The sequence below is a fragment of the Ursus maritimus genome, unplaced genomic scaffold, assembly GCF_017311325.1.
Source record: "Ursus maritimus isolate PB19 unplaced genomic scaffold, ASM1731132v1 scaffold_2, whole genome shotgun sequence".
Lineage (NCBI taxonomy): Eukaryota > Metazoa > Chordata > Mammalia > Carnivora > Ursidae > Ursus > Ursus maritimus.
The window spans coordinates 37,281,085-37,293,819 of NW_024424452.1; the positions used below are offsets into that span (position 1 = coordinate 37,281,085).

The window sequence follows — 12,735 nt, forward strand, 5'->3', positions numbered from 1 at the left end:
TGTGGGAGTCCGCGGACTTCTTCCTGTGACCCCTCGGCCAGCTTAGGTCAGGCATCCCCCCCCCCCCGCGGCCCCACGGTGGAGCAATTTTATCACTTTTTCATTAAAAGTTGAGATACAATTTACATAGCATAAAATCCACCCTTTTAAGAGCACAATTCAGTGATTTTTAGTATATTTACGAAGCTGTGCACCCACCGCCACTACCAATTTCAGGACGTCCTCACCATTCTGGAAGGAAACCGCATATCCACTAGCAGTTACTCCCCATCCCCCGCCCCCCAGCCCCAAGAGCCACTGGAGTGCTTCGGTTTTAGATTTGGTGGGTCGCAGGTGCCCTCGGCCGGCGGGTGGGCGGCTGCGGGGATGCTGAGCTGGCCCCGCCCGGCTGAGGCCAGCCTCGGGCGTCGCCTCTGGGACAGCAGGCACTGGCCCGAACACCTCGCTGGCGCTCCGGAGGAACGCCAAGACAGGACGCCTACCACGTGCCAGGCGCTGGGAAAACGGCGGAGACGCCAGGGGACAGAAGCGCTCCAAGATTGCCGGCACAGCCGTGACGCTCGCGAGTGCGGAGGGCTGAGGGGCGCGGACGCGGCGGGGACCTGAGGCCGCAGGGCGCGGGAGGGCAGCTGCGCAGAGAACCAGCCACCGCCGCCGCTCCCGAGGGAAGACAGCCGGGGACAGCCCGACGCCCCTCCAGTCCCGTGAGATGAGGGGGCGGGGCCCGACGATGCCCCGCCCCCGTACGCGGCCGCCCTGCAGAGCGAGGGGCGGGGCCTACGAACGCCCCACCCCGCCCGCCCCGCGCCGCACGGGGAGGAGGAGGAGCGGCGGCGGCGGGCCCGCACTGCAGCGGGAGCGCGCGACCGGCCGGCAGCGGACGCAGAGCGCGGTCGGGCCCGAGCGCCGAGCCGGCGTCGCGCAGGCAGACAGGCCGCGGCCGCCGCCGTATCCCGCCTCGCGCCCCGCCATGCCGTCCGCGGGCCCCGCCTGAGCCGCGGCCGCCGGCGCCGGGCGGGCTCGGGGGTTGGGGGTGGGGGCTCGGAGCCCGGCCGGGGCCATGCGCGCGCTGCCCTGACGATGCCGCCCGCCGCGCCCGCCGCGCCCGCCCGCCTGGCGCTCGCTCTGGGCCTGGGCCTGTGGCTCGGGGCGCTGGCGGGGGGCCCCGGGCGCGGCTGCGGGCCGTGCGCGCCCCCCTGCCTCTGCGGCCCGACGCACGGCTCCGCCTGCCGCGTCAACTGCTCCGGCCGCGGACTGCGGACACTCGGACCCGCGCTGCGCATCCCCGCCGACGCCACCGCGCTGTGAGTACCCCGCCACTCTGCGCCGCGGGCCGGGCGGTTGCCATGGCGCCGGAAGGGCGCCGGGACTCGGGGGGCGCCCGGGGCGTGAGGCGGTCTCGGCGCGCCTGCACCCTCGGCTCCGGGGAGAGGCCCGGCCGGGCAGGCCGCCGGCCTGGCGGGCCTCGCAGGGCGTGGGCGCGTCCCCGGCCTCTGAAGGGGAAACGGAGTGCGGGCCAGGCCTCTCCCAGGGCAAGGCTCCAGCGCAGTGAGGTCGGCCCGACTAAATAAGGAAAACCGGGAGCGCGGGCGGCCCTCAGCCCCCCTGGCCTGGGCCAGGGCGAAGCAGAAGAATCCCGGTTTCTCTGGACACAGAAACGTCCCACCTGGTGGGGTTCCGAGTTGATGGGGGACCTGAGACAGCGCGCGGGGGCGGGGTGGAAGGGGTCTGGAGGGAACCGGTCAACACTTAGACGCTAATTAGGGACTAATAGAACGCAGACTGGCCTGGGGGATAAAATCCGCTCTGCACCTGGGAGCCCTGCAGCAGGAAGCCGCGAGGAGGAGGGCTTTGGGAAGGCGGGAAAGGCTTCCCGAAAGAGGTGTCTGGACAGGGATTTGAAGGATGTGTAACACTTGGCCTGATACTTAAGGAGGAGTGGGAAGGTGGCCAGAGGACGGGAGGGGGGAACCGTGTGTGCAAGGCCCAGAGGCTGCATTTGGTCATGTGTGGGTGTAGGGTGCTCCCCACTGTGGCTACTGCAAGGGAGTCGTGCGGGAGTGGGGCAGGGTGGGAGGTATGGGGGGCTCATAAAGGGCTCTGATGTGGTCCTGGGGACAGTGGTCATGTGGGGTTGCCAGGAGTGGTTTAAAATGCTGAAGAGCTGTTGTCAGGTTTGGAAGTGATAGCGTAGCCTCTATGGAGAACTTGTCTTTTGTGAGCCCTGTGCCAGGCTCTGGCTGTGACGGACACACTTAAGCCTCCCCCTAACCCTCTGAGGCAGAGGTACAGCGAAGGTTCCTCTTTCACACGTGAGAAAACAGACTCAGGTGGTGTCGCTTGTCCAGGAAACAAGCAGTGGCCAGCACATGGCAGGGCTGGCTTTGACTGAGGTGCGCAGCACCTGGAGTTGGAATGGACAGGGTGCAGGGGACCAAGGTTTGCAGACAGTTGTCCCCGGGCTAGGGGCAGGCTCAGGGCCTGCTCATCTGCACTCCTATGGCCCTGTTTGGATTTCTTGGGCACTTTCAGGCACCGAAGCCAGGATGCCCATCTGTCCTTGGCCACATGCTAGAATCCACTGGGGAGCATTTAACATCCTCAGGCTTGTGAAATCTGGGGATGGGTCCTGAAGTTTTGTTCTGTAATATTTCCTGGGTGTTTCCAGTGTATGGCCACCTTTAATTAGAGGACCCCATGGTCAGTGTTCAGTTGAGTTTGGATGTTGGGGAGTAGGTGGTGAAGCAGGGGCGGGTATTTCTCCTGAGTGGTCTGGATGTCCTTGGGGCTTTGGTGGGTGGTATGGGGGTGGGGAAAGAGCAGGTTCTCCAGGGTCAGCTGGGAGCCATGGGGGGGTGGGGGGACGTCACACTGGGCCTGTCGCTTTGCTAACTGATCCCTTGAGCATTTGCCATCCTGGCTGTCTCTGTGGAGATGGGCCTCTTGCCTGCACCAGCATGACTGGATTGGATCCACCCCACTCCTTGTTTCTGGATACTGTGGGTGAAGATACCTGCATCCTTGGTGGGCTGGGAGCTGCTGAGGTCAGGCCTTGGTCCTCCTGGTTATTCTCTGCTTCCCCAGCGCCTGGTGCTGAGCTGGCCTCTAGGACCTTTGTAGGAAGTGAACAATACAGGTGGCTCGGTCAGGGGCGTGCAGCAGGGTGCGGGCTCTGGAGCCTCTTGGACACAGTGATGGAGCCCAAGACTGTGGCCTTACATGTGTCACTGTAGGATCTGCTCCTGGGTTTTGGAGGTCCTGGGAGCTGGTGGCCTGGCCCGGCCTGAGCTGGCAGGATTCCCAGAGCTGCTGGCCCCTCTGAGCTTGCGATGGAACCCTGAGACACAGGTGGACGGCAAACAGAGGAGACCCCATGCTGCCCTTTACACCCCGAAGCTGCCTCTGGGAGAATTCTGGAGGCTGGGGACCAGGAACCCAAGGGAAAGTGGGCTCTCTCCTGATGCCCCAGACCACTGTCTGGGCCCTTTGGGCTGCCCCAGCCATTCTGCCTGTCAACCCAGCAAGACCCATCCTCAGGTAGCAGGAGATAGGGGAGTCTTCTCTAAAGCAGAGGGGCCAAGTACAGAGAGGGCTGGGAGCCTCCTGGGTGAGGTGTGCCCCAGCAGCCCTGCCTTCTGGGTGGCACCAGCGGCCGCCTGTGCTGGGTTCAGGCCTGGTATGTCTGTCATGGGCCAGACCTGGGTGTAAGGCCCACGGCTGGTCCACAGGGGCCTGCAGGCCTCAGCGGGCAAGGTGGCCTGGGCTTCTGACACCCAGCGTCACCTGGGTTAACAGTGGCCTGAGAGAGATGACATTACTCAGCAGAGTGTTGCTTTTGTCCCATTTTTTAAAGCTTTATTGTGGAGAATTTGAATAGACCCAGAAGTAGACAGAATTGTGTGCCGAAGTTCACGGACCTGTCGCCCTCTGTCCTGCCCCCCTCTACACCTCCACCCGTCTTTGAACCAGACGCCAGCTGTCCTGCTCTGTGACACACACATTTTGGAGAGTCTGGCCGCACCGCGGTCACACCTAAGACGATGAATGATCCCCTGACCCCGTCTGTGCCGGCGTGTTTGGATTTTTGGTCGTCTCTGGTTTTTTAGTAGTTTGAATTAGGATCCAAGTAAGGTCCACATGGTGGGATTTGTCAGCGTCTTCTGTCTTCTGACGAGGTACCCACTCTGCCTCATCTCCCCTTCCTCGTGCAACTCGTTGGAACTGGCTCCGACAGCATCTGGGTTTGGACTGCGCCTCTGTCACCTCCGTGGTGTCATCTGATGTGTCCCTCTGCCCTCCGTTTCCTGTAGTTGGGCGGTTGCTCCGGGGCTGTGCTGTGGCAAGCCACATTTCAAGTCCTCTGGAGGCGCTCGGGGCCGGTGGCTACGGTGTTGAACAGGACCCCAGAGACCTAGGGTGTTCGTCACCAGAGGGAGTTCAGACGGGACAGTGCTACTCCAGATGCGGTCGGCTCCAAGGTGTGGTTGCTTTTGGCCAACCACTGCCCAGGGGGCTGTGCGCTGCTAACTTCAGCCACCGGTCTAGGGCTCGCTTCAGGGCAGGACCTCTGTAGGGACTTGGTTTGTTGATGGAAATATCAGGGTAGGCACGCCTGGGTGGCTCAGCTGATTAAGCGTCTGCCTTCAGCTCAGGTCATGATCCTGGGGTCCTGGGATCGAGTGCCGCTTTGGGCTCCCTGCTCAGTGGGGAGTCTGCTTCTCCCTCTCCTGCTCCCTTTGCTTGTGTGTGTGTGTGCCCTCTCTGTCAAATAAATAAATAGAATCTTAAAAAAAAAAAAAGGAACTATCAGGGCCTTAGGGTCTTTTGTCACCTGGGGGGTACTTTGGGCCTTGCCCTTTCCCGCCTGTGTCCCTGAATGGCAGGAGAGTCAGGGAGACCAGAGGAGGCAGGCCTCCAGTGTCTGCATAGCACATGGGTGCAAGGGGAGGTGGGCATGGGGAGCAGACCATGGGCCTGGTGTGCGTGACGTGTTAGGCTGCACGTGCCGCATGTGTTGCTGCCTTGAGGACTGCCCAGACCCCAGAGGGTCTCCTCCCCGAGCCCTCGCCAGGCAGAGACTCTCACTGCTATTTGCTGGGCCCTGTCTCTGGAGTCTCTGAGGCTCGGTTATCACCGTGAAGCTGATGTTAAGCTAAAGACACAGATGATGGGGAAGGGGCTGCTTTGGAGGGGCTACCTGGAAGGACCCCCCAGTGTAGGTGACATCGAAAGGTCTGAGAGAGAGCATCCCAGACAAGAGACAGCTTCGAGGAGTCTCTCAGGCTCCAGCTGATGGAGGCGTGGGGGTAAGACCTTTATCCAGACAACAGCTGGGGACAGCATTGAAGGGTCCCAGATGGAAGAGGCACAGAACACTGGCTGCTGGGTGGAGATGGGTGTCGGGAGGATCTGGGCGTCCTGCATGCCCAGCTGCTTTCACTCTCATGTCCCCTGAGGTGCACAGCATAACCGGCCAGTGCTTGGAATTCAGAATATAAATGCGTGTGTAGTGGTGGGTCCCAAAGGGACACGGAACACAGATATACCAGACTGTCGATAGGAGGACACAGTGTAGGAGGGCCCCTGCCTGGGAGGGGAGGTGAATGGGGAGGCTTGGGCTGCACCTTGAACAGCTGGGACTGGAAGGGACCAACACCGGAGCGCCCACAGTACCAGCAGCCCTCAGGAGCTGGGCGGTGCCTGGGAGCAGGGAGGACTGCCACCTCTAGGAGAGCGAGCCGGGCCGCCAGACCGCTGTAGGTGCAGGGCATCTGCGAGTCTTTGACGTGGTGAGGGACTCCTAGCCAGAACGCTTATTAAAAACAGGAACAACAGCAAGGGTTTTGATGTATTCTCAACGCTAATGAGATAAAGGGTCTGATTAAGAAATGGGTGAAGGATCTGAACAGACACACCTCCAGAAAAGAGACAGGCAGCCAGTAAGCACGTGAAGAGGTGCTCAACTCAACATGTGGCTTTCAGGGAAACGCAGATCCCACCGCAGTGAGAGGCCCCTCACGCCCACGTGGACGGCTCTCTCCCAAGACAGATGGTAGCACGTGTCTCGATGTGGAGGCTCAGACCAGCCACCCAGCGCTGGCAGGACGCCGTCTGCCGGCCCCTCAGAAGATGAAATGTGGAGTCACGGTAGGACCCAGCAGCTCTGCTCCTAGGTGTCTATGCAGGAGAAGTGGGACCTCTGTCCACACAGAGGTTTGTACACAGATGTTCACAGCAGCAGGACTCCTAGTAGCTGAGACACGGCACAGCGCAGGTGTCCAGCTGCAGGAGGACCGAGGAACAGGATGTGGTCTGCCCACACGGTGGAGCATTACTCAGCCGTTAATAGGAATGGAGCCTCGACTGTGGCCCAACCCGTACGAGCCTTGAAAACATGTTAAGTGAAAGAAGTCAGACACAAGAGGCCACGTGTCAAATGCTTTCATTGTTAGGAAATGGAGCCAGAAAGCAGACTAGCGTGTCCAGCGGGCGTGGGGCAGGGGTTTCTGTTGGCGGTGGGAGTGTTGTGGGATCAGACAGTGGTGATGGTCGCACAACCTTGGGAACACACGAGAAACGACCGAGTTATAAGCTTCACGAGGGTGACCTTTATGGTATGTGAGGTCCATCGGAACTGAAAACCAAATCTCTGAAAACAGCTGGAGGGTGTGCACCCCCCTCCCCACCTCGGGGTCGTCTTCTCCCTCTGTGGTTGCCTCTGAGCTCTTTGCTAAGCCCTTTCTGTCCTTGATGTCACAATCCCTCGCCACGGTGCTTTGGGGTTGGAAGCACTCTTGGTACCATTTTATAGACCAGGAAACTGAGGTTCCCCGAGGTTAAGTCCCTCCTACGGTCACACAGCTGGTGAGCTCTGACAGCGAGATGAATGCATCAGTGTGCTCTGGGGCATACCCCAGGTGCTGCACACGGGCCTGGCTCAGAAGTGCCGGTGGGGGGCACCCCCAGGTGGGATTGAGCGGAGCTGGGTGGGCGGTGGGCTCTGGCCTCAGCTGCCTGCTCGGCCCCTCCCTGCAGCTCCAGCCTCGGGTGTCCCCCTGCTCTCTGTGCTGTGTTTCTTCCCACAGACTTTCTGCTTGGTTCTGGGAGGGAGCCGTGGGGACCTAGGAGTCGGACTCTGGCCCTGAATCAGACCTGGTTCACATCCCAGCTCCTCCATTTCCTGTGTGACCTTGGCCGAGTCACTCAGCCTTCCCGAGCTTTAGTCTCCTCACTCACAAGGTGGGCACTGTGAATGGCTGTCCCTTCCGGGGTTGTGAGCTTGTCCACAGGGCTCAGTGCTGGGGCCACAGTAACTGTCACCATTGCCAGAGCGGCCCCTCAGCTCCATTCTGCCCACGTCCTCAGAGCCCATTACCTTGTCCCCAAGCACTGGCCACTGGGAGATGGGTCCTTGGGACCTGCCCTGCTGACAGAGCAGAAGCACGGAGAGCACGCGCTGAACAATGTGCCAGTCACTGTGTCGTGCAGACCAAATGCCAGGTGGGGGGACTCCTGCACACCCCTCAGCTCCTGCCGCGGCGGGGCCCGAGGTCCAGAAGCCTTGCCCCCGCCTCTGCTCTGACCTCAGAGGTGTCTTTAGCGTAGGGCCATGCAGCTGTTGGGAGTGTGACCCCTGGCACGCTCCTCAGGTGTTTGGGTCTCAGTTTTATGCGGTTGTGTTTTTGATGTGTTCAGGTACCGATGTATGACACAGTGAAGCTTTGAGGTGTGGATAGAATGTGTCACTTCGCGTGTTCACCTTGTTCTGTGACCTGGGGTGATGGGGTGCCCCTGAAATCCATGGCCATGAGAGCTGCTTGGTAGCCCCCCCCACATCGGCCCTGCTGCTGGCCTCTGCTGTCACATGCATGGCACACCCTGGTGATCTCACTTGAGCTCGCAGCGTAGGCGCGTGGTGTCGGTGAGACTTGGTTTCCCTCTCCCACTTCTCTGCGGGCTCATCCTGTGGCTTTCTCCCGGAGCCTGAGACCAGGGCGTCTCCTGTAGGGCCTCCTCCTCCTCTCTCTGTTGCTCTGCCTTGACCCTGGGCGACTTGTCGCCGGCCACCGTCTTCTAACAGCTGGCTGGGCGGCCCTGGAGGACGTGGCTCCCGCCCCCACACGCTGCCCGCAGGATGGGGTTTGCTTCTGCCGCCACCTGTGCTCCCCCACAGCTCTTGAGACCCTGGCTCTGGAGGGAGACCTTGGCTGAGGCTTGGTTTCAAGTGAGGAAGCCATTTTGGATGGAGATGCACATTTTCCTTCCCGGAACATTGTGCAGTGGCCAGCGCCAGCGGCGGGAACCCAGACGGGCCCAGCCCGCGGAGCACTCTGGAATGAAAACATCCCGTTTGTCCTGCCGCTGTCTGGGGTGGCGGCGGCCGTCTGGCCCTCTGAGCTGGGTGCTTGTGTGTCTCCAGCCGGCCGAGGCGGGGCCGTGTCCACGGGGTGGGCCGCGTGCAGCGGGGGCGCCGACCGAGCGTGCCTGCAGTCTTGCTGCCGAACAGAACGCAGCTGGAAAATGCAGCTCACGTCCTTTTTTCCCGGAACACCTCGTTCTTTGTGGCTTGGCAGCCGTCTCAGCCAAGGGGCCCAGTGGTGCCCAGCCGCCCGTGCCAGGGAAGGGGCTGCGTTTGCGGCCAAGGTGGGCAGGGCTCACTCTCTCCCTGAGGTGCCTATGGGCCCAGGCCTGGCCAAGTGTGGTGTCCCTGATTTTAGCAGCCCCCGTGCCCTGGAGGCATGGAGCTCACCCCAGGATGCTGTGGGGCCACCCTGGAAAGGGCTTTGTCCTGATGCAGAGCCAGAAGCCAGCTTTTCCTGCTGGCGGAAGTAGGGAATGAGGGCCAGTGCTCGGGGCAAGGCTAACAGTGCTCTTGGCCTCCAGGGTCCGGTGCCTGCAAACTGCTCTTTAGCCCTGGGGTCATGCCATTGGCCATGCCCAGCAGCTGAGGGGTGATGGGATGGCTAACCACGCTGGACTGATGTCTCTGCCCCTGGAAAGCCAGAGGCCACGTGCCAGCTCCCTGGCCAGCATGGGGAAGAGCCTAGCCTTTCTCCACCAGCCTATAGACTCTGGGGCAGCCTCCCCGAGCCTCAGCATTCCCAGCTATAGAATGGGATGGTGCGCTCCTTGCCTGGCTGGCCGTGACAGGTCAGAGTGCAGCTCCTGCTCGCAGATGCCAGATCAGGAGGGAGGCTGGGCACCCTCGGGCGCTGGTCCTCCTCCTCCCCTGGCCCTGAAGGGGCCCCAAATCCCTAGCCACAGGCGGAGGAGCACGCTGGACCCTCTCCTGGTGGGCCCCCACCCTGGTCTTGTTAATGCTCTGAAGGCGGCTGCCTCTGGGCGGGTTGATCTCTGTCCCAGTGTGGAGGACTCCCCACCCCTCATCTCCTTCTGCAGGTCCCGGGCTCCCCTCCCTGCCCCGGCCTGCAGGCCCAGGGGGTTCCTAGGCCAGCAGCGTCACCACACCAGATATCTATGCCCCATCCTGGTGAGACTTCAGGAGTGGGAGGGCAGAACTCTGGTGACGGGGGCCCCCATCAAACACTGTGAAACGTGGGCCTCCTCCTGGATCTGGGAGGTTCCCATGCAAGCCTCTCCTCCTCACTTTGGAGGCTGAGACAGCCCCTCGCTTTTGCCCTGGGGCCGGGGGGGCCCCTCCCCGGAGAGCCTGCCTCTGCCCCCTCCCCAGCTGGCCCTCTCCGCATGTTTGTCTTCAAATCTGCTCCTTCCTAAACTTGGATTCATTAATTTACACATCATCATTTCCGGCTCTGGAAGCCAGCCTTGCTCACCATAAATAGACGGAATGAAAACAGAACGAGGTTATTACGCTCAAACTGGCTCTGTGCTCCCGGCGGCCTGCCCCTGGTGCTGGGGGAGCTGCGGCGTCGCCAGCCCCGGGGCCCGGGGGTGGGGGAGGCAGGTCCAGCACTGTAGCCACTCCCCTTTTGCTGGGGGTCGTCCTTGCTTGGCTGAGGAGAACCTCTTTCTCCCCAGAGCTGGCGGTGCCTCCAGGGAGAGGACAGGCCAGCCAAGGCTGTGTTTCCAGGAGACCGGTGATGGAGGGAGGAGCATGGAGCCCTGGGCCTTGGATGGGGAGTGGGGTACCTTCTCTCCCGCCAGCACGGCCGTCCTGTCCTGCCAGAGGGAGGAGGCAGCTGCTGGCTCGGGAGGAGCGGGTTACATAACCTCTGTGCGGCCCCTCCGGAGCCCGTTCCCCCCAAGCCCTGTTTCCAGTGCGGCGGCCAGCGCAGGGGTGGGGGTGACGGGCTGGGGCCTGGCACTCGCCCCCGCCGCTGACCACATGTGTCTGGAATGTGCAGATGTTTCCTTGGGGGCTCCGGCTGGCCCCCGGGCCCCGCCCAGCATCTGGACTGGGGAATGGGCACACGGGCCACTCCTCTCCTTGGCAGAGGAGGAAACTGAGACCGCTCAGGGCTGCAGAGCAGGGTCCCAGCTTCTCCTCAGCTCTAGAAGGGTAGGCTGCTCTTGGAGCCACCCCAGGCTCAGGAACACTCCAGACCTGCTTGTGACCACCTTCTCCTTGTCTTCTACCTTCCTGCACCCTGACCCATGCCCCTCTCCTGGGTGCAGCCCCTTCTCACCTCTCCCCGCTGGGGCCCTGATGTGAGCAGGGGTGGGACACGGGTGCTAAGCCTCGTGTGGAGAGGGCGGGGGGAGCTGCCATTGCTCATCAGATGGGGGTCCTTCAGCACCTTCTGCTGGGCACCTCCGGCTGGGTGGGAAAGCAAGAACCCCTCCACGGGGTTCTGCTTGGAGCAGGAAAGAGCAGACCCAGACATCCAGTGACATGCTCTTGGGTGTCTGCACCCCAAGGATGCACACCCAGGGAGCTGGTGTCCCCCTCATGAGGATGTCTGGTCTGGAGGGCAGAAGGAGCACGGGAGACCACCTGGGCTCCCCCGTGGACATGCATGGGAGGAGAAGGAAGGCCAGCCTCTCAGCTTGATCCCTGGTGCCTGGGGTGGTGACGTGTGTTTTGTGCTGTTGTGGGTATGTGCCTGTCCCCTGGTGGTGTGTGGGTCCCCAGGTCACCCACCTCCTCCCTAAGCTGGCCTGACCCCTCCAGCCTTGGCCTTGGCATCTGTGGTTGCTTGTATGGACCTTAGAGAGGCTGGGGAGAGTCTAGCTGGCCCAGAGGGTGGGCCCTGGTCGGCCTGGGACCTCTTAGGGGTGCTGTCCAGCCAGGCTGCTGGCCCTCCTCCCAGTAGGGGCCGGCCGCTGCTTGGCCATCCCCTGCTGCTTTGGCTTTGCTGGGTTCCTTCGGCAGTTCCCTGGGCCTGCTGTGTCTCTCCCCTGCGGTTGTAGGACTTGGGGAACCCCCGTGTGGGGCAGGGTGTCAGACTGTGATGATGTCACCTGGGGGGCAGGGCTGGCTGAGGCCTCCTTGGCACTTCCCCAGAGCGTTGATGGCAAGAACAAATGTGGGCAAGTGGCTGTTCAGGACCTTGGGGGTGTGGGACTGGCTGAGGATACCACCAATTGTCCCCTTTCGGTGACCCCCAGAGCTCCCCCTCAGTGTCCCCTCTGCCCTTCTTGTCTCTCCCGCTGTACACCGTTGCCCACAGCCTGCCCCACACAGGCGCATCCACACCCTGGGGCAGGCCCGGGGGCTGGGGCTCAGGCTTAATTCTGCCCTTGGGCCACGGGACCTGGGCTGGGCAGGATCCTGGGGAGCTTGTTGCTGTTTTCTGTGCACTCTGGGCCAGGTTAGGCCCAGGGGAATGCTTGAGGGGCCGTGCCCAGCTGGGACCTGGAGCACAGGGAGCACGTGGCCAGTGCCCGTGACTGATGGTGGGGCCTTCTGCATGCAGGGGAGGGGAGCCTCAACGGGGCTGCTGGGCCAAGCAGAGCTGGATGGAGGACTTAACTGGGCTGAGGATGGCCTGGAGGCACAGGCCAGTGAGGCCAGAGAGAGCGATGTCCTGATGGGCTAGGATGGGTGCTGGCTGAGTGGCCTGGACGCCGAGCTTGACCTGCCCCTCCCACCCACTGCCCTGGTTTCTCAGGCACCACTCATGATGGATTTTCCAGAATATGGGATGTGGAAAACATTTAAGGGATTTTCCTTCTTTCTTTCCTTTTCTGCTTGAGGCCCAAGCTGGGAAGCTCTCCCGGGAACCCCTGGTGGGTCTCATGCCTGTGCTCACCGTCAAGTCCTGCCGCCCCCAGGGCCCGTCTCTCTGGACCATCACTCTGTTGCTTCTCGTGCCCCTGCAGCCTGATTCTTCCTCAGAGGCACAGACCTCGGGAGGTTCCTCCATAGGTCTAGCTGAAGCTTCTCCTGCCACAGCCACTGCCACTCCAGAGCATTGTAGTTGCCCAGTTGGGTGGGAGTCTGGCCGCTTCTCCCTGCTCTCCCGGCCTGGCCTGCCCCCCCCCCCACCCTGGGAGCAGGAGCGGGCCGGCCGGGGTGAGCCTGTGGGGCACAGGATGGGCAGTGCACCCTAGAGGAAAGCCCAGCCCGGTCTGGCAGACAGAAAGCACCCCCTCCACCACATGTGAGAAGGGACAGGGGAATCTAGACTCCATTGTGGGGGGCAAGGTGACCTTGCCAGAAGGTCCTATCCCCATGTCTCCGGTCCCCGAAGGCCTCTCCAGCCCTGGAGTTCCTGGAACCCAAGTTCTGGGTGGAGACGGACCTGTGCATATAGCCACACACGCGCACTGTCTCTCCCCATGTCTCCCCCCCCCCCCCCCCCCCCCCCCCCC

General features: G+C 62.2%; 1 protein-coding gene across 1 annotated transcript in view; it reads left to right on the forward strand.

Moving 5' to 3' along the window:
* Positions 1 to 1,080: 1,080 nt before the first annotated feature.
* The window catches only part of PKD1 (polycystin 1, transient receptor potential channel interacting), a 43,858-nt gene continuing 32,203 nt past the window's right edge, over positions 1,081 to 12,735 (forward strand). Inside the window, exon 1 of the mRNA XM_040634451.1 lies at positions 1,081 to 1,304. Coding sequence (XP_040490385.1) covers positions 1,081 to 1,304 — 224 coding nt within the window. The remainder of the gene's footprint in view (positions 1,305 to 12,735) is intronic.